At 45.0% G+C, this 19,171-nt stretch overlaps 1 protein-coding gene across 6 annotated transcripts in view; it reads right to left on the bottom strand.

Moving 5' to 3' along the window:
* The window catches only part of LOC124046335 (myelin transcription factor 1-like protein), a 130,471-nt gene that overhangs the window by 44,135 nt on the left and 67,165 nt on the right, over window positions 1–19,171 (bottom strand). For all 6 annotated transcript variants that reach the window (XR_006840993.1, XM_046366603.1, XM_046366604.1 and 3 more), the window contains exons 6-7: window positions 5,841–6,283; window positions 411–1,544 (exon numbers count right to left, since the gene is read on the bottom strand). Coding sequence is in view for 5 of the 6 variants with exons in the window: in XM_046366603.1 (XP_046222559.1) it covers window positions 411–1,544; window positions 5,841–6,283 (1,577 nt within the window). In the remaining variant the exon portion in view is untranslated. The remainder of the gene's footprint in view (window positions 1–410; window positions 1,545–5,840; window positions 6,284–19,171) is intronic.

A 19,171-nucleotide genomic window follows, 5' to 3' on the forward strand; every position in this document is an offset into this window, starting at 1 on the left:
TGAGCTTGTGTAGCCTACCACTTCCCGGCTGAGCCGTTGTTGATCCAAGATCTTTCCACTTTACAATAACAGCACTTGCAGTTGACTGGGGCAGCTCTAACAAGGCAGAAATGTCACAAACTGACTACTGACAATGTTTGTCTTTAGAGATTGCATGGCTGTGTCCTCGATTTTATACACCTGCCAGCAACGAGTGTGGCTGAAATAGCCAAATCCACTAATTTGAAGGGGTGTCCACATACTTATGTATCAGCGTGGAAGGCATATGAACTAACAGGTTACAGAACAAACAACCAAATTATCACAACACATAGGTTGTAAAAAAATAAAATAATCCTGGCTTGGCTTCCCCAGTGATTTTCCCCACAACCACTACCGAAGTGCAAATCATTCTGGCCAGATATACATACTTTTATGGTAGTAGGGCTTCTTCATCCCATCATGGAGGCGGGCCTTGCGCTCCTCTCCGTAGCCATGCCGCGATTGGTGCTCCCCATGATGGTCTCCATGGTGATGATGATACCTCACCCCGTCCCTCCGAGCCGCCTCGGCAGCCATCTTGTCTCTCATGGCCTTGGCCCTCTCAGACTCAAGCGCGATCGCCTTCTCCAGCAGAGACAGGTTCCCCTTGGTCATGTCGAACACCTCCTCTGAACGGTCCGACGTCACTGACCGCGTGTCCTCATCCCGGTCGTGGATGTGGTTGTGGTAGCGGTCATCCTGAGCGCAGCTGGAAAAGGCCTTGGAGCGCGGGCTCAGCTGCTCCTCCAGCTTCATCAGGTTGACCATGTCGGAGTAGTTCCTCTCCAGGGTGCGCCTCTCCTCCTGGCTCTGCTGGAGGTCCCCGTACCCAGGCTGGTACGGATGGGGATGCAGACCCTGGGTGTCCCCTCCGCCAGGGTGGTTCTGCTGCGGGAGCCCTGTGCCCGAGCGGTCAGTCGGCTGCGTCTCGCTCAGTTTGCGGGCCAGGTCAAAGCATTGGTTCCTCAGACACTCTAGGCTGCTTAGACACACCTCCTCATCACTCTCCTGCAGTCCATTAGAGGCTTTACCCTGACCGTTACCACCTCCAGTCCCTCCATTACGGTTCGCTTCCCCGTTCTCCCCAATCCCGTCCTCATAGTCTCCTCCCTCCATGTTGTCAGAGAGCATAGCCCCGTGTCCCTGGGCCAGCAGCTTCAGAGAGTCCACCGTTTCCCTCACTACATCACTGTCGACATCCAGGGTCAACTCACCCTTCCTCTGAATGCCCTCCCCACCCTCCTCATCCTCTTCTTCTTCCTCCTCCTCTTCTTCCTCCTCCTCCTCCTCTTCTTCCTCTTCTTCCTCAGCACTGTTGGAGGAGTTGCTGTTCATCTCAGACTCGGTCATGGCGCGGTAGGCCGCGTCCTCTGCTATCTTCCCTAGGTTGAGCAGAGACTTGGCCACCAGCTCATCATAGTTCTCATACTCATCGTTGTTGTTGTCGTCCTTCTCCCCCGTCAGACCGGATTTAGGATGGCTGCCACCGCCACCGCCACCGCCGCCATTCATCTGATCGTGCTCTGTACGGGGAAAAAAAGAAAAACAAATGCATCGTAATCTCATTTTGCTCATTCTATTTAATGGGTTAATCAGATTTCTGGTCTTGGTCTGTTTAAATTGGATAAGGAACTCTTTGCGTTTCTCAGTAATGTACTTTCAGAGTCTTAACAGCAGCCTATAACTGAATTGTGAATCAGCACAGGATGTGGGATAAAGTGGTTTGGAAATTTCCATAGAGATGCTTTGGATGTACATTCCCGAAATGAAAGTACACCACATCCAGGTAAACTGGATCCTTTGGGTCACAACAACAAGCACATTGCTGCTCCCAGTCGATGGCTAAGTAACTGCCATAAAGCAACACGTTTTTCATTTCACCAGATTTTGTAGTGGAGCAAAAGTCCTTCAAACTGGAATCAGCTCATGCTTTATGTTATACATTGATTGTCTCATGTAGTGTGCCATTATGTTGACGAAATAAACAAATGCATACATTCTCCCTCTATGCTCGCTATTCCAGAAAGGCCCTTTTTGTCCAATCAACAGGATCTTTAGAATGCTTCTCACTGGCTAATTGATTCTGCAAGACAGGCTCCTAAAGGTTACTGAGCCTCTCCTGCCAGTAATGTGAAGCAGCCACTCTAGAGCACTTCCAATTGGCCCTCTCACATTCCCTCCAGCCCGTGAACCGTCAAGAGCGCATCGCATCACTCACTCCCAACCCGCCACACGCTTGGCACTTACATTCCTGCAGAGAAAAAAAACAGAAGCTTACACAGAAATATTAAATTAAATTTGATTTCTGGATGGAGGCAGAAAATCACCTGACAAATCACCTGCCAGGTTTCAACGACGTATTGTGTGTGTGAACATGTGTGTGTGAACGGGAACAATACCATAAGATAGAGACCAAAGGCGTAAACATGAAGCATGAAAGCCTCTAAGTTCCTGTATACATGCATGCGCAAACATACAAACATGTATGTATACTTTACATACAGTACATGTACACAAACAGTACACCTAGACACACACACACATACAACACATCGATATATACTGCAACACACACACACACACACACACACACACACACACACACACACACACACACACACACACACACACACACACACACACACACACACACACACACACACACACACACACACACACACACACACACACACACACACACACACACACACACACACACACACACACACACACACTTCCCAATCTAATGAGAGCAACACAACATCTAGTGTGTTGAGGTGAGGGTTCTGGACCGGGGAGTCACGACTGACCAGGCACATATTTTGACAGGGGGACGCTTTCTCACAGTAACCTACCCATACCCTGGCTGCCAGAGGTTTAATTTTTGATGGTTTCAAACATGGCTCAGGAAAGCAATTTGAAGAGCAATCAAGGTACACAAAGGGGAAAGGGAAGCGAAACAGATTGAAAGGAGAACTGAGAGATTGCACTGCTCCATATTGGCTTGGATTAACAATGCAGCGTGCAGCAGTGTGCATATATCTATTGAGAAACACAGAGCAGCCATAACAATACCACCTCCATTACAGATTGGAATCTGCCCTGCTGCCACTTCTGTTTTGGAGGATATGGGGGAAATGATAGTGGTGCATGTGGAGAGACTCATCCACATTTCTGAGAAGTCAAGAAAAAGGAGAAGGAAAAAAAGTGTCATTTCGTCCTCCTATCTAAAGATGGCACTGTGGTTTAGGACGATGGAGAGAATCCTAAATATTCACCCAGTTTAATTAGGCCAGCGCTTTTACACCCAGTGGAATTTATTTAATTCTGCTCCTTGGGCCAAGAAGGGAAACAAAGACCATCTCTTTGACTGTGGACTCTCATGCCCAACAGAGAGACAGAGGAGGGAGGCTGACATAATAACACTTTTAGGGAGGAAGCTAGCACAATGTACTGCATCTCTCAGAGCTCCAGTCTTAATTGGACTTGAGGGCTCTGTCAGGAAGGATCTGGGGTACGGGGGGGTGAGAGGCAGAATGAGTTGTAGAGAAACCTGCCAAATGTGGTGTTTTGGCACGTCAGGGTAGGGACCACACATGGGGGAGAACCTCTCACGTCCCAGACAGTCTCGAAAGCAGACGCAGGCTACTGTGTTTTTTATATATAATTTATAGATATATATTCTGTGTTCAATTGGTATGTTGCAGGTCATTTTAAATAGAATATTTTACTGTATATCTAGCACAACTTATTCATGCTTATCAGCAAAGGTATAGGAGGTTTTCTCATGCAAATACATGCACCCTTACGAAATAAACTTCACATTTGCAGTTTCACATGTGAAATTTGCATTTTAAAATTGCATTTTCGCATGTTTCACATTTTGAGTTTACATGTTAACACCACTTCTTCACATGTGAGGAGAATAACATGTGAAAATCACAGTTGTCGTTTCACATCTAAACCAAACTGCACGAGCGAAAACCTCACGCGGATTGCAAGTTCACATCTGGAAATCAATCCCATGTGAAAATCTCATTTGCAGGATCACATGAAAGACAACTCCACCATTGAAAATCTCACTTTCGCACGTGGGAATTGTAGATTCACATGTGAGGTTGAAATAATGTCATTCTCCTCACATGTGAAAAGATGGTGTTGACATGGCGCTGTAGCCATGTTTCCACCGGTGGACTAAGGGTGACCTCATCTAAAAAGCCCAAATGCGAGACAAGTGAATGATTTTGCTGGACATTCGCGGAACAGTGGACAGAATACATTTCTTTGGGGCAGGTAAATAGATCCCATTCCAATTGCATTTGAGTTAAGCTGTATGAAGGTCAATGCCTGTTAAAGGGGCAATTATTTGTTGCTATATCCATTCTTGCACTTATAAATGAATGATATGTACTCATTGATTCTTGTAGAATATAACGTATAAATGCCTCATGAGCTTAGTTCAATTTTTGTACCCCACATCAGAACCCAAAATATAAGCTTGTTTTACTCCAACCTTTGTAAAGAAAGCAAACGTAAACAAATACGCTCCAGCCTAAAGACATGGTTGAAAATATCATTTTGATATCATGGATAGTCCTTACATCCATAGTGTAGTGTGGATTTGAGTGTTTGCATTTCTCTGTGGCGGGGAGACATTTAATAGACGAATGTGTTATTATATGGTCCAATCCTCTATCGAATGAATCCTCACCCGAAAGTATTCATAGCAAAACGAAATCATGCGAGAGCAAATTCATTGTAAATCGACGCAAAACAACAAAGAAAAGAAGTAAAACGCCTCCTTCTTTTCTGGAATTTTCCCTTTTTGTTTATGGTACCCTGGCCTCTGCTTTTGCTGCCTTTTTTCCATTTGCAACTTTTGGCACATTCATTCTAGCAACATCGCACCCTGCATCCTACTGCTGGATTGCCTCTGAACCTAAGCAGGCTCGGTCCCTGGATGGGGAGACCAGATGTAGCTGGAAGTGGTAAAACATTATTTTTTTAAACAATTATGAAAAATGTACATGTGAAACTTAGCACGTGTCCCGAAAACACTGTCTGCCTCGTGAAAATTACATCAACAAAAAAAAAACACATTCACGAGTGATGGTTTAGTTTCTTTCGTTGCATCATTTTGAGGCCCGATCCTCTATTTCAGGGCATTTATCTCTGGAATGAGGTGTTTTGGAGACAGGGTGTTCCCATCCAGCCCCTGTGGAGCCATTGACAAACTGCCATTTTCACAGGGTCTGTGTGTGAGAGACAGCGCCAGCACAGCTTTTAGCCTGTGACTGAGATAGCCCTGAAGGTAATGGCAAATGGCCCAAACAAACCTCAAATGACAGAACTGAGCTGCTCCTGAAGAAAATTGCCTTCCCTGCCAAACCATCTCTCTATTCCAGGTAACCAGGTTTGATCTAGCACTACAAATTCTGTTTCAGGTAGCTTCAGTCATCACATAAGTCGGAGGAAAAGCAAACGCTCAAACAAACAAATAAATAAACCAGTCAAGCGGATGAAACAAACAAAGATCAAAGGAATGTGAACAGAATAATATATTCTAAGTTCTGGGACAGGCTTGGGATTTAGTTTGTATTTTGTTATGTAGAATTGTATCACATTTCAATTCCCAGTATACAGACAAAAGTATCATTGCATGCCTTTGTTGCCTTACTATACTGCATATACAGCATGCTGTATATTCAAGACTAACCGTTCGGCAACATAGACCATAGCAACTCAGACGTTTACAGTACTTTGAAAAAACATTCTAATATGTCTTGGTGTATTAAAGGGTTAAATAAATTACGTCTCACCTTGGCCATGACTCTGCTCCTCATACTCCTCCTCATACTCCTCCTCCTCTTCTTCCTCCTCTTGTACTCTGCCCTCCTCTTCCTCTTGTTCCACCTCTACCTCCTCCGCCTCTCCCTCCCCTCTCTCCACCTCTCCTTCTTCCTGCTCCATCTGTTCCTCATTGTCCTCCAAGTATCCCTCCTCTTCCTCCTCCTCTACCTCCTCTTCCTCATCTCCCCCATCCTCTACTCCCTCCTCCACCTCCTCCTCTCTGTCATCCATCTCCACTGTTCCGTCTGTCTCGTAGCTCTCCTCCCTAGTGGAGTTGTCCATGTGGGTTATGAGGGGTCCACTCTTGGGGTCTGTCTCCAGTGGTTCCAGTAAGGGCTCCAGCACCTCCAGGGCTTCCTGAGGCTGTCTGTCCAGTGTTTTCCTCTTCTTGGCCAGGGGGCAGCCGTACACACTGCAGGGAACAGATAAGACAAGAGCCATTAGCGCTTAGCCACCAGACCCAAAACTCCATATCACCTGGCTTAGTGGCTGGCTATTGGCTAAGCTAACATAATACACTAGCTCTGGTGTTGACTATGTCACTGGTCCAGCACACTGCCCAGCTGGCTATTTACCGATTTAAAACACTTTTGGAGAGTACATTACAAAACACAATAAAACACAACTGCAGCACAACGCCGCAAGGTGTTGAATGTTGTGACGCTTTCTTGCTGCAGAACAGATCTAAGATAAACCCATTGCTCTGCTGAAGGGCTTTGTTTTTGGCACCAGAGAGAAAGTGAAATCACCATTTTATGAACAGAGCACTGATCGTGCCCATAATCATTCACTATTGTGTAATTACATTCTAATTGCTCTCCTTTGCTTGGTTTACAATTACAAGAGGTTGGAATTTCTTGAGATAAAGAGAACAAAGTGGTCTCCGGGCAATTCGTATTATTCTGTACGTAAATCTGTGGACTACATTTTATATACTATATTACATAACGTTAGGATACATTATGAATGGAATAGTGTTGTATAGTACATATAGTTCATACCGGTACCCCCTGTCTATAGCCTTGTTATTGTTATTTATTGTGTTACTTATAATTATTATTATAATAATTGTTTTTATTTTGCAAATATTTTGTTACTTACTATTTTGCTAAAAGTCAGCATTTTTGGTTAAGCCTTGTAAGAATTTCACAGTAAGGTGTACACCTGTTGTATTTGGCACATGTGACAAAGAAAATTAGATGTGATACTTCTTACCCAGGCGTACTATAGCATACAAATTGGATGATGTAACTTATCATATGTTTTTGGAGGACATAGGATACGTCTTTCTCTGAGACCAGGTTGCTTGTGTGCCATAACAACAAAGGATAATTATGAGGAAGAACAAAAAAAAGCAAAGGTGAATTTGTGTAGCAGGATAGGTCAATTGTGTTAAGTTAAGAATAAGGGTTGGGGGAAGTCCACTGGGCAAAAACTGTTTGAATCAAATTTTTTCCTACATTATTTCAACCCCCAAAAATGTATCTGATGACGTGTGAAACTAATTGGATTTGTCGTCAACATAAGGGTATTTTAAACGTACACTTTTTTTTAATATCGCCTTTGTACTATTTTCAAAAGTATGTGGTATAATTTCACAACTCATAGTACAAAACTCAAAACGGATCATCAAAAAGGCTGTTTTTTTCTAAATGTTAAGAACATTTTAATTGACGCACAAAATCGCACAGTAACTTTTTCCCACCAAACCGAATCAGTGTTTCATCTAGAAATACCTTTCATATAAAGTAATTGCCTTTCACAATGCACTGCTCACAATACTTTTCATATGATTATTTTCTCATTAGTTTAAATATATTTGACCGTCACTTATCCAACTGCACTTAATGGTTAATCACTTAACCGTTTGGTAAACCTATAGATTTTCAACTGGTTTGTCTGCTACAAATGGATTTTGAGAACTACAGAAATAAAACATATGTTTGAAAATAAGAATTTGTTCTTAACTGACTTGCCTCGTAAAATAAAGGTAAAATACATTTTTTTAAATAAAAAATGGTAAAGTATAAACATCTAAATGACATGTATGATACATGATAACTGTAATGACAACATAATGTCTACTCGTTATTGCTAATTGGTTTCACATAGTGGTAACCACAATGGTCACCATATAAAAGGGTGTGTGTGTGAACACTTGCAATTTCTTTCAACATGGAGCAGGACAGACAGCAAGAGAGAGGAAGAAATCAAAGAGCTTGTGGACACGGAGCCCGTCAGAGAGGTGGGCATGGGCCCCATCAAAGAGGTCAAAGAGATGGGCATGGGCCCTATCAAAGAGGTCAGAGAGATGGGCATGGGCCCCATCAAAGAGGTCAGAGAGATGGGCATGGGCCCTGTCAAAGAGGTCAATTTGTGGGCATGGGCCCCATCAAAGAGGTCAAAGAGATGGGCATGGGCCCTGTCAAATAGGTCAATTTGTGGGCATGGGCCCCATTAAAGAGGTCAAAGAGATGGGCATGGGCCCTGTCAAAGAGGTCAGAGAGGTGGGCATGGGCTCCATCAAAGAGGTGGACATCAGAAAGACGGAGGCAGATGTCAGGGAACTGTTGTGTTTAATGAAGTCCGTGTCATCGTCGTTGACCATGTGGTAAACAGAGGCCTTACCAGAAGCTGGCAGAAGCTGGCAGATTAGTTCACCCCAATCTGAAGATCAACTGTCAATACGATCATGAGAACATTTCACCAAGAAATCTGGTCTGCAGGATATGCACTATGCTGTACCATTATATTTACAGTCAATTACATATTGTAATTCATGTAAATGCACAAATCATGTTCCAGTATTCTTCCAGTGTGATCTATTGCCAGTAGACTCTGTTCTACCCGCTGTACTCCCAGAATTGACAGAAGACCCCATGGTGGTGGCCGTGTGCTGACCAACCAGCAGGAGTGGGGCACTGGTGGAAATGGTGACGGCCAGGAATGACTTATGTCTGTCTTAAATAAAACAGGCCATTGAAGAGAACAAACGACACCTTTGGCAATGTGGCATCCATCAGCCGACTAACAATCGCCAGCCTTTGGAAAGAGGCACCAGGTATCTATGAAACACATTTACCTTGAGAGAAACAACGAACGAGTGAAACAACTGCGGGCCGAGTATACTCAGGTACAGCACTATATACTGTATTACTGTTACTATTAATGCACATGCTACTTCACAATACCATATTGGGACGATACTGTAGAAATAACTCCCCAAAATCTATTTTTGGAACGGTGATGTTGCGTGATGCTGCTGTGAACCATCACAAGAATAACTTTGTTGATCAAGCGAGCTCCAACCTGGCCAAAACACTGGGTCGTGGGCGGAAACTCACTGGCTAACATGTGACATGTGCGCAGCCATCTCTGAAGATGGTGTGGTAGGATGTGTTGGATCCTACAATGCTGCACACCTCATTGTGTTCCTCATTTGACATTGAGCAGGCCTTTCAAGGTGAAGAAGTTGACCTATGTCATTGTGTGGGACAATGTTAGGTTCCACCTAGCAGAGGTGGTTCGGGAATGGTTTCGGGCCCCATCCCGTGATTCGTGACCTTATACCTGCGCCCCATACTCTCCTTTCCTCAACTCGATTGAGGAATGTTTTTGTTCAGTGTGGAAGGTGTACAATCGCCATCCCAATGGGGTTGCCACCTACCTGGCCATGGATGAGGCATGCGACGACATCAATGCAAACCAATGTCAAGCTTGGATTCGCCAAAAGTCTTTTTCTGAAGACATTCACTGTGATGTGGATGAGAATTGATGGCCAAATGCTCAAGACAGGCTTGATGCAAACTGATGTGTGCTAAACTTTTTTTTAAATGATCAATTGTTTTATTTAATGTCTTCCATTTGACTACAAACAGTACGCCTATGTTGCAATTACGTCAACAACAGCAAAAATAATTGCATGAACAATTGTAGAGGATGTCTTCATTGACCACACCTTTGATTACTCATCGGAAAGATGTTATGGAAATGATACATTTTTGGTAAATCGTGTTGGGTAATGTAAGTGAAAACTGTAATTTACAGTACTGTAGCATATTACTTTCAGCACTTCTAAGGGAGATTTGAAATATGTACAGTATATTACATTGTTTACTATGGATTAACTGGTAGTCAAAATGACTCAAATGAAAATATATCATTGTGTTGTGTTTTGGTAATTAAACCAATGTTCTCATTACATTTCACAATAAACTTCTATATTTTTTTATCAATGGTTTTGTGGTGAGAGATGTTTAAAATCCAAATTAATGCACAATGACACGTTTTGAATGAAAGACTGGCTGCGTTAGTAGTGTGACCAGTTTGGAGTTTTGTACTAAGAGTTGTGAAAATGTACCACATACTGCTGAAATCCAACGACATGGTGAAATATTGTTTTCACGTTGAATTAACGCTAGTTGACAACTCAACCAAATGTAAATCAAAACTAGACGTTGAACTGACGTCTGTGCCCAGTTCTACAGCTGTCTCCGGCGTGACTTTAACAGGCAACCTTTGGATTGCTAGATGGTCACAGATTACACCGACCTCATCCTCCCTACTTTCATTTTTGTCTAAAGTAACTCACCATTAGTAGGTATCATACGCCTTGGAAGTCCTCAGAAATACGTAAAGTACGTTTTGTAGGGTTCTGAGCCCAGGCTGATTTTAAAACAAGACATTAAAACAAATAATCACATTCCTGGGTTATAAATTGTTTATTGAGCTGACATTGTCTGACTCTGCTGTACCAACTGCAGCTGTGTACGTTGTTGTAGGATCATCATTGGGAAAACAGAATAATCAGAGAGATAATTAATTGAATCTTGCTGAGGCACCTGGGTTTAACTGTATTCTCCTGGTCCCCTTGGCAGCAGGGGACACATTTTAATCTGATAATCTGATAATCTGTGTATTCGCCCAGACTATTGATCACAGGAGCCTAATCCGTTTCTCTCATCAAACCATGGGGAGTCTGGGGGCGATACAGGTCTCTGTGTGTGTGTGTGTGTGTGTGTGTGTGTGTGTGTGTGTGTGTGTGTGTGTGTGTGTGTGTGTGTGTGTGTGTGTGTGTGTGTGTGTGTGTGTGTGTGTGTGTGTGTGTGTGTGTGTGTGTGTGTGTGTGTGTGTGTGTGTGTGTGTGTGTGTGTGTGTGTGTGTGTGTGTGTGTGTGTGTGTGTGTGTGTGTGTGTGTGTGTGAACACGTGGCACCCAACCGCTCTTTCAAAAAATTCAACACGGACAGGTCCCAATGATACCAGTGAGACAATGTGGTTTAGGTGCCAAGCAGATCAGTGCTCTAGGCTGGTAGGTAACAGAGTTGCTTGATACTCCTATCTACTAAAGTGAGCTCCCCATGTCATGCACATTAGCGAAGTAGCGGTAGTGATCCTTTCCCTTTGCATAGCTAACAGAGTCAGACAGGTTTCAGGTATGCTTAGTCAACTGAGCAGTGAAATGTCCCTGATTCCCCTTTACAAAAGCCAAGAGTCTTTCTCCCTCCTCACTCAGCCCAAAATAGGTTCTAATGTGAACAAATAGAGAGCATTAAATTGAAGGTGCTGAGCAGTAAATTGATATCAGCAGTTATTATAGACGGTGGAGGCGTTCTGTCTTGGGCATCTCAGAGCGGATGTGGCACCTCTCTGAAGCCTCCACCACTTGAGGTCAGGGAGGTGCTGTTAATACATAAGCATCATTTCTTAAATTGGTGGAGAACTGGGTATTTTGGCTGACTGCAGCATGTTCACTGTGGACCTCTTAGCACTGTTTACTTGTCTTAGAATTGCGAGGGCGCACCGACTTGCTGATCTACCTCCCTCCCTCCACACACACGTTTCCCATACACATGTTTTATCCCCACAGCCCAAAAGGAGCGGGTGCCCATCACTCAGTCAGCGTCGGGCCAAACTGGCAGACAGCCTCAATCTCAGCAGGCCCAGGGATTACTTAATAGCCTGACCCCTGCACCCACACACGGGGCCTCATTTCATTAATCTAAGCTCACACGAAAACTCATTCCCTGCCTGACAGCCCTGCAGGCTCCTGCAGGCCCTGCGCCTCTCTCCAGGGTGGGGGTTGAGGTGTGGAGGGGGGCAGAATGGGGGTTACTGAGTACTCTGATCAATAGTGCTTGTGACCAAACATTTCAAAAGCACATTAAAATGCCACTCATCCTGGCCCAGTCCAGAGCCCCTCCAAATAAATCAAGGGCGTATCCCAGCAGGATACGTACTGCCAAGCAGACAGCCTGGCGGGGAGGATAGGTGAGTGGGAGGGAGGGAGGGAGGGAGCTGTTGAAATTCATCCCTCCCTCCGCTCATCTTCCATTGCTCACCACACTCTGTCCAGCTGGGTTTTAGCAATGAGACAGTCCTTGCAATGCAGTACCCTGATAGAGGTGCTGTGTGGCTGTGCTTAATGTGCTACAGCTCATTCCATGACAGGTCTTCATGTGTTTTCACCCAAATCACTTTTCAATACGCAATCTCTGTGGTACTGCTAATTGTATTGAAACACTCAGCAAATGGATTGAGGTTAAAATCACTAGAACTTGTTCTTATCAGAAAAAGTCCTAGATATAGAAGGGTCAATTAAACTAAAAGGGGTCAATTAAACAATAAGTGTTTCCGTTGTTACATAATGTTCTGTTATACTACTACTACAAATATGTCTCAGTTGGTCCTAAAATCCTCTCCTACTGAAAGAGTTCATTTCAATTTTCACCAACAACTTTATGAATGATCTCCAAATGCCTCTTTATCCCACTAATTAATGTGTTGACAACTAAAATAACTAGGATTTGACTTGTAGCCCACTCCTACTCCTGAGTTGTGAGGTTGTTGTAACTGTGAGAGGTGTGTTTGCCCCGACACAGGGAAGCCGATCACTAACTCACAAGAAGAACAGGAGCCCTCTCTCTCTCTCTCTCTCTCTCTCTCTCTCTCTCTCTCTCTCTCTCTCTCTCTCTCTCACTCACACACACACACACACACACACACACACACACACACACACACACACACACACACACACACACACACACACACACACACACACACACACACACACACACACACACACACACACACACACACACACACACACACACACACACACACACACACACACACACACACACACACACACACACACACACACACACACACACACACACACACACACACACACACACACACACACACACACACACACACACACACGTTCCTCAGCTCTCTCACAGCATGACGTTGGCCACATCTCTACTGTCTCAGACCTGCTACTGCAGCCCTCTAACTGTGTCTTGCAATTATCTTTCCACAGGTGATTAAATGCCATTTAAATAAAGCTATACTGTTGGAATTGTGTCAGGAGAGGAGGACAGAAAGTTATTTATTTCTGTCTTTTTTCCTCCAGGCAGCAGAGTAGAAGTGTGTTTGGTGTGAGAGGCAGCTATCAAAGGAAAACATACCCTTGTGTAACAAGAAAGCCACTTATTTTTCCCTTGTATTTTGAGAGAGCATCCTCAAATCCACATGAGACTGGATGAAATGCATTTAACTAAAGTGGAACAAGTGGCCAGTCAAATAACGTTAGAAAAACACTCTGTCGATTTTGAAGAGAGACAAATTGGAATGTTAAATCTGCTAAGAGAGCTCAGAGTCATGAATAAGCGTCCCTAATGCGTATGTGTGTGTGTGTGTGTGTGTTGTGTGTGTGTGTGTGTGTGTGTGTGTGTGTGTGTGTGTGTGTGTGTGTGTGTGTGTGTGTGTGTGTGTGTGTGTGTGTGTGTGTGTGTGTGTGTGTGTGTGTGTGTGTGTGTGTGCGTGTGTGCACTTCAAATCAACTCAAATCAAATTGCATTGGTCACATACGCATATTTAGCAGATGTTATTGCTGGTGTAGTGAAATGCTTGTGTTCCTAGCTCCAACAGTGCAGTAGTATCTAACAGTGCAGTAGTATCTAAAACATTTCACAACAATACACACAACTCTAAAAGTAAAATAATGAAATTAAGAAATATATAAATATTAGATTGAGCAATGTCGGAGTAGAATAGAATACAGTATATATATATATGAGACGAGTAAAGCAATATGTAAACATTATTTAAACAATCTTAAAGTGACTAGTGTTCCATTGTTAAAGTGGCCAGTGATTCCATACCTATGTACTGTAAATAGGGCAGCAGCCTCTAAGGTCCAGGGTTGCGTAACCGGGAGGAAGCCGGCTAGTAATGGCGATTTAACAGTCTCACGGCCTTGAGATAGACGCTGTTTATCAGTCTCTCGGTCCCAGCTTTGATGCACCTGTACTGACCTCTCCTTCTGGAGGATAGCGGGGTGAACAGGCCGTGACTCGTGTGGTTGATGTCCTTGATGATCTTTTTGACCTTCCTGTGACTTCGGGTGCTGTAGGTGTCCTGGAGGGCAGGTAGTTTGCTCCCTGTGATGCGTTGGGCAGACCGCACCACCCTCTGGAGAGCCCTGCAGTTGCGGGCGGTGTAGTTGCCGTACCAGGCGGTGATACAGCCCGACAGGATTCTCTCAGTTGTGCATCTGTAAAAGTTTGTGAGGGTTTTGGGGGCCATGCCGAATTTCCCCAGTTTCCTGAGGTTGAAGAGGCACTGTTGCGATTTCTTCACCAAGCTGTCTGTGTGGGTGGACCATTTCAGATGTGTATGCCGAGGAACACTTTCTCCACTGCAGTCCCGTCGACGTGGATAGGGGTGTGCTCCCTCTGCTGTTTCCTGAAGTCTACGATCACCTCCTTTGTTTTGTTGACATTGAGTGAGAGATTATTTTCCTGGCACCTCTCTGCCAGGGCCCTCACCTCCTCGCTGTAGGCTGTCTCGTCATTGTTGGTAATCAGGCCTACTACTGTCTGAAAACTTGATGATTGAGTTTGAGGAGTGCGTGGCCACGCAGTCAGGGGTGAACAGGGAGTACAGGAGGGGACTGAAAATGCACCCTTGTGGGGCCCCTGTGTTGAGGATCATTGAAGTGGAAGTGTTGTTTCCTTCTTTGAACACCTGGGGGCGGCCGGTCAGGAAGTCCAGGACCCAGTTGCACAGGGTGGGGTTCAGACCCAAGGCCCCGAGCTTAATGATGAGTTTGGATGGTACTATGGTGTTGAATGCTAAGCTATTGTGAATGAACACCATTCTAACATAGGTATTCCTCTTGTCCAGATGGGAGAGGGCAGTGTGCAGTGCGATGTCGATTGCAACGTCTGTTGATCTATTGGGGGCAGTAAGCAAATTGAAGTAGGTCTAGTGTGTCAGGTAAGGTGAAGGTGATATGATTCTTAACTAGCCTCTCAAAGCACTTAAAATCAAATCAAATCAAATTTTATTTAGCGGATATTCATGCCAGTGTAGAGAAATTATTGTGCTTCTAGTTCCAACAATACAGTAATATCTAACAAGTAATCTAATCTAACAATTTCACAACTACCTTATACACACAAGTGTAATGGAATGAATAAGAATATTACATTTACATTTACATTTAAGTCATTTAGCAGATGCTCTTATCCAGAGCGACATGAACGAGTGATGGCCGAACAGCATAGGCCAGATGCAGTAGATGGTATAGAGTACAGTACAGGTATATACATATGAGATGAGTAATGTAGGGTGTGTAAACATTATATAAAGTTATATAAACATTTATTACATACATTTTTCCATTATTAAAGTGGCTGGAGTTGAGTCAGTATATTGGCAGCAGCCACTCAATGTTAGTGGTGGCTGTTTAACAGTCTGATGGCCTTGAGATAGAAGCTGTTTTTCAGTCTCTCGGTCCCAGCTTTGATGCACCTGTACTGACCTCACCTTCTGGATGATAGCGGGGTGAACAGGCAGTGGCTCAGGTGGTTGTTGTCCTTGATGATCTTTTTGGCCTTCCTGTGACATCGGGTGGTGTAGGTGTCCTGGAGGGCAGGTAGGTTGCCCCCGGTGATGCGTTGTGCAGACCTCACTACCCTCTGGTGAGCCTTATGGTTATGGGCAGAGCAGTTGCTCTACCAGGCGGTGATACAGCCCGACAGGATGCTCTCGATTGTGCATCTGTAAAAGTTTGTGAGTGTTTTTGGTGACAAGCCAAATTTCTTCAGCCTCCTGAGGTTGAAGAGGCGCTGCTGCACCTTCTTCACCACGCTGTCTGTGTGGGTGGACCATTTCAGTTTGTCCGTGATGTGTACGCCGAGTCCCTGCCACTTCATGATGACAGGAGTGAGTGCTATGGGGCGATAGTCATTTAGTCATTTAGTCATAGTTCAATTACTTTTGCTTTCTTGGGTACAGGAACAATGGTGGCCATCTTGAAGCAAGTGGGGACAGCAGACTGGGATAGGGAGAGATTGAATATGTGCGTAAACACTCCAGCCAGCTGGTCTACGCACGCTCTCAGGACACGGCTAAGGATGCCGTCCGGGCCGGCAGCCTTGCGAGGGTTAACACGATTAAATGTCTTACTCACGTCGGCCACAGAGAAGGAGACCCCAGATCCTTGGTAGCGGGCCGCATCGGTGGCACTGTGTTTACATTTACATTTAAGTCATTTAGCAGACGACGAAGAAGGTGTTAAGCTTGTACTTGAGCAATACATTGGTGTCTGCGACATGTCTGGTTTGCCCTTTGTTGTCCGTGATTGTCTGTAGTCCCTGCCACATATATCTTTTGCGCAAATTCTGCCATCTATCTACAGTTTCTGTTTTGAGTAGGTTTTAATAGTCACAGTGGGTACAGCATCTCCTATACACTTCCTGATGAACTCAGTCACCATTATTCTCAGAGGTTACCTGGAACACATCCCAGTCCGCGTGATCAAAACAATCTTGAAGCATAGATTCCAATTGGTCAGACCAGCGTTGAATAGCCCTTAGCACTGGTACTTCCTGTTTGAGTTTCTGCTTATAGGAAGGGAGGAGCAAAATGGAGTCGTGATCAGATTCCATGCGTGTGTGTCTGTATGCGTGTCTGTATGTGTGTAGTCCCAGGTGGGTGACAGTGAGTGTGTGAAGGATTGTGACAGTCTTACACAGCAGCTTTATTAGTAGTCATATTAAAGCCTGTTCACAGCGGGGCCGAGACTTTGCCACTCATTAGCATCATGTGATATTTGTCTCCCTGACACTGGGATGAGACTGCTGCTGCACTCACTTAGCTTTAACTCTCTCTCTCTCTTTCTCTCTCTCTCTCTCTCTTTCTCTCTCTCTCTCTCTCTCTCTCTCTCTCTCTCTCTCTCTCTCTCTCTCTCTCTCTCTCTCTCTCTCTCTCTCTCTCTCTCTCTCTCTCTCTCTCTCTCCATCACTCTTATACCGTACACTCACTCATACTCTCACCTCTCTCTCTTTGTCTTTCAACCATCCTCTCTCCTTCTACCTGAGTTCTCCCTTTCTACCTCATCCCCTGTCCTCTCTCTCTCTCTCTCTCTCTCTCTCTCTCTCTCTCTCTCTCTCTCTCTCTCTCTCTCTCTCTCTCTCTCTCTCTCTCTCTCTCTCTCTCTCTCTCTCTCTCTCTCTCTCTCTCTCTCTCTCTCTCTGTCTCTGTCTCTGTCTCTGTCTCTGTCTCTGTCTCTGTCTCTGTCTCTGTCTCTGTCTCTCCCCTTCTTGGAGGAGTGTCGTGCACCTCTCGCTGTGCCCCTATCTAACAGGATCTATAGGCACGCGTGGCAGAGCGCCGTCTCCATGGTGATATCCTCCAGAAATACAACAGGGATTTGCCATCCTCGCACACAGGCGTGAAGCTAGTCAGAGAGAAATAGAGAGCGAGATGGGGGATGGAATAAGGGAGAGAGATGGAAAGGGAAGGAAAGCGAGGGGGAGAGGTGGAGAGAGGGAAAGATAATTGAACGGAGATAAAGAGAGCGAGAGAGAAAGAGACAGAGACAGGAGAGGGACAATGAGTGCATGAGAGAGAGAGAGAGAGAGAGAGAGAGAGAGAGAGAGAGAGAGAGAGAGAGAGAGAGAGAGAGAGAGAGAGAGAGAGAGAGAGAGAGAGAGAGAGAGAGAGAGAGAGAGAGAGAGAGGGACAGCGAGTGTGAGAGAGAGAGAAAGAGAGAGGGAGAGGGATAACGAGTGCAGGAGAGAGAGAGAGAGAGAGAGAGAGAGAGAGAGAGAGAGAGAGAGAGAGAGAGAGAGAGAGAGAGAGAGAGAGAGAGAGAGAGAGACAGCGAGTGTGAGAGACCCGACAGTCTTCTCCCCTCCAAAGAAAAAAACAAAAGCTGTGTGGTTCAGGCTAACTGTTCTCTTGCTTCTTAACATGGCACTTTCACTAGTAAAACCTCCCCAGTAAATTAGAGCTCATACAATGTGATATCTGAATAATACAACACACACACTATTGTATCATTTGTAAACACTGCCATTACAGAGGTGGTATTGTAAAACATCAATAACACCAAGTCCCTAGTGTCTTCCACTGCAGCGTTATGGGCTGTAACAGGAGACAGCCGGTGCAGTAGAGTGAAGAGAAAGCCAGAGGAATCTAACCCCTGCAGATACCCAGCTCCTATCATCAAGTCAGCCTGACAGGCAGCCCCAGTGCCTTCCTCTGCCTCAGCCCCTTACCTAGCCTCTTCTTCAGCACCAGTCATTGCCTCTTGTCCTTCAACCTACCCTTGCCTTAACCGCTTCCCCTACCCCTGCCCATTGCCCCAGACCCAGCCTCAGCCATGCCATCGAAACCTGACAGAATGACACTGTAGCCTGTCTACCAGCAGCCCTATGGGTGCTCCCCACCCAGCCCCAGCTCCTTATCCTCTACCCCAGGAGCCCAGCCAGTAGCCCCATAGCCTCTCCTAGGGCCTCTCTAAGGCATATCACCCCCATCAGACACAGATGTGTCTGTCGGTCTCAGGCCCAGTGATCATTACCTCAATGAGGGGATGGAGAAATAGGGCTCCAGGGGGTCTAACACATTCACATCCCTGGGACTGACCAGAGGCTATAGCTGCCTATCACCATCACTGAATCCATTAGTCCATCTACAGACCGCCACAGGGTTATACACACCAGTAAAACAGACTGTATGGAGGGAGTGGCCAGCATAGGAAATTACTTTGGTAGATGCATCTCTGTTGATATAAATAAGATCATTTTACAGTTTCTATATGGGGTGGACTAATCAGGCCTATGGTACTACTCATGTACTGTATTGCACCCATTTGTCATTCCATGGCTAAATTCACTCCTGAATCACCCAGGTAAGGATCCTCTCCACTCACATAATTACTTCAATCAATCACTTCAACATGGGGAGAGACACAGAGAGAAGCTGCAGAGCCCTGCGGC

Source organism: Oncorhynchus gorbuscha, linkage group LG10 (assembly GCF_021184085.1).
Source record: "Oncorhynchus gorbuscha isolate QuinsamMale2020 ecotype Even-year linkage group LG10, OgorEven_v1.0, whole genome shotgun sequence".
Taxonomy (NCBI): Eukaryota; Metazoa; Chordata; class Actinopteri; order Salmoniformes; family Salmonidae; genus Oncorhynchus; species Oncorhynchus gorbuscha.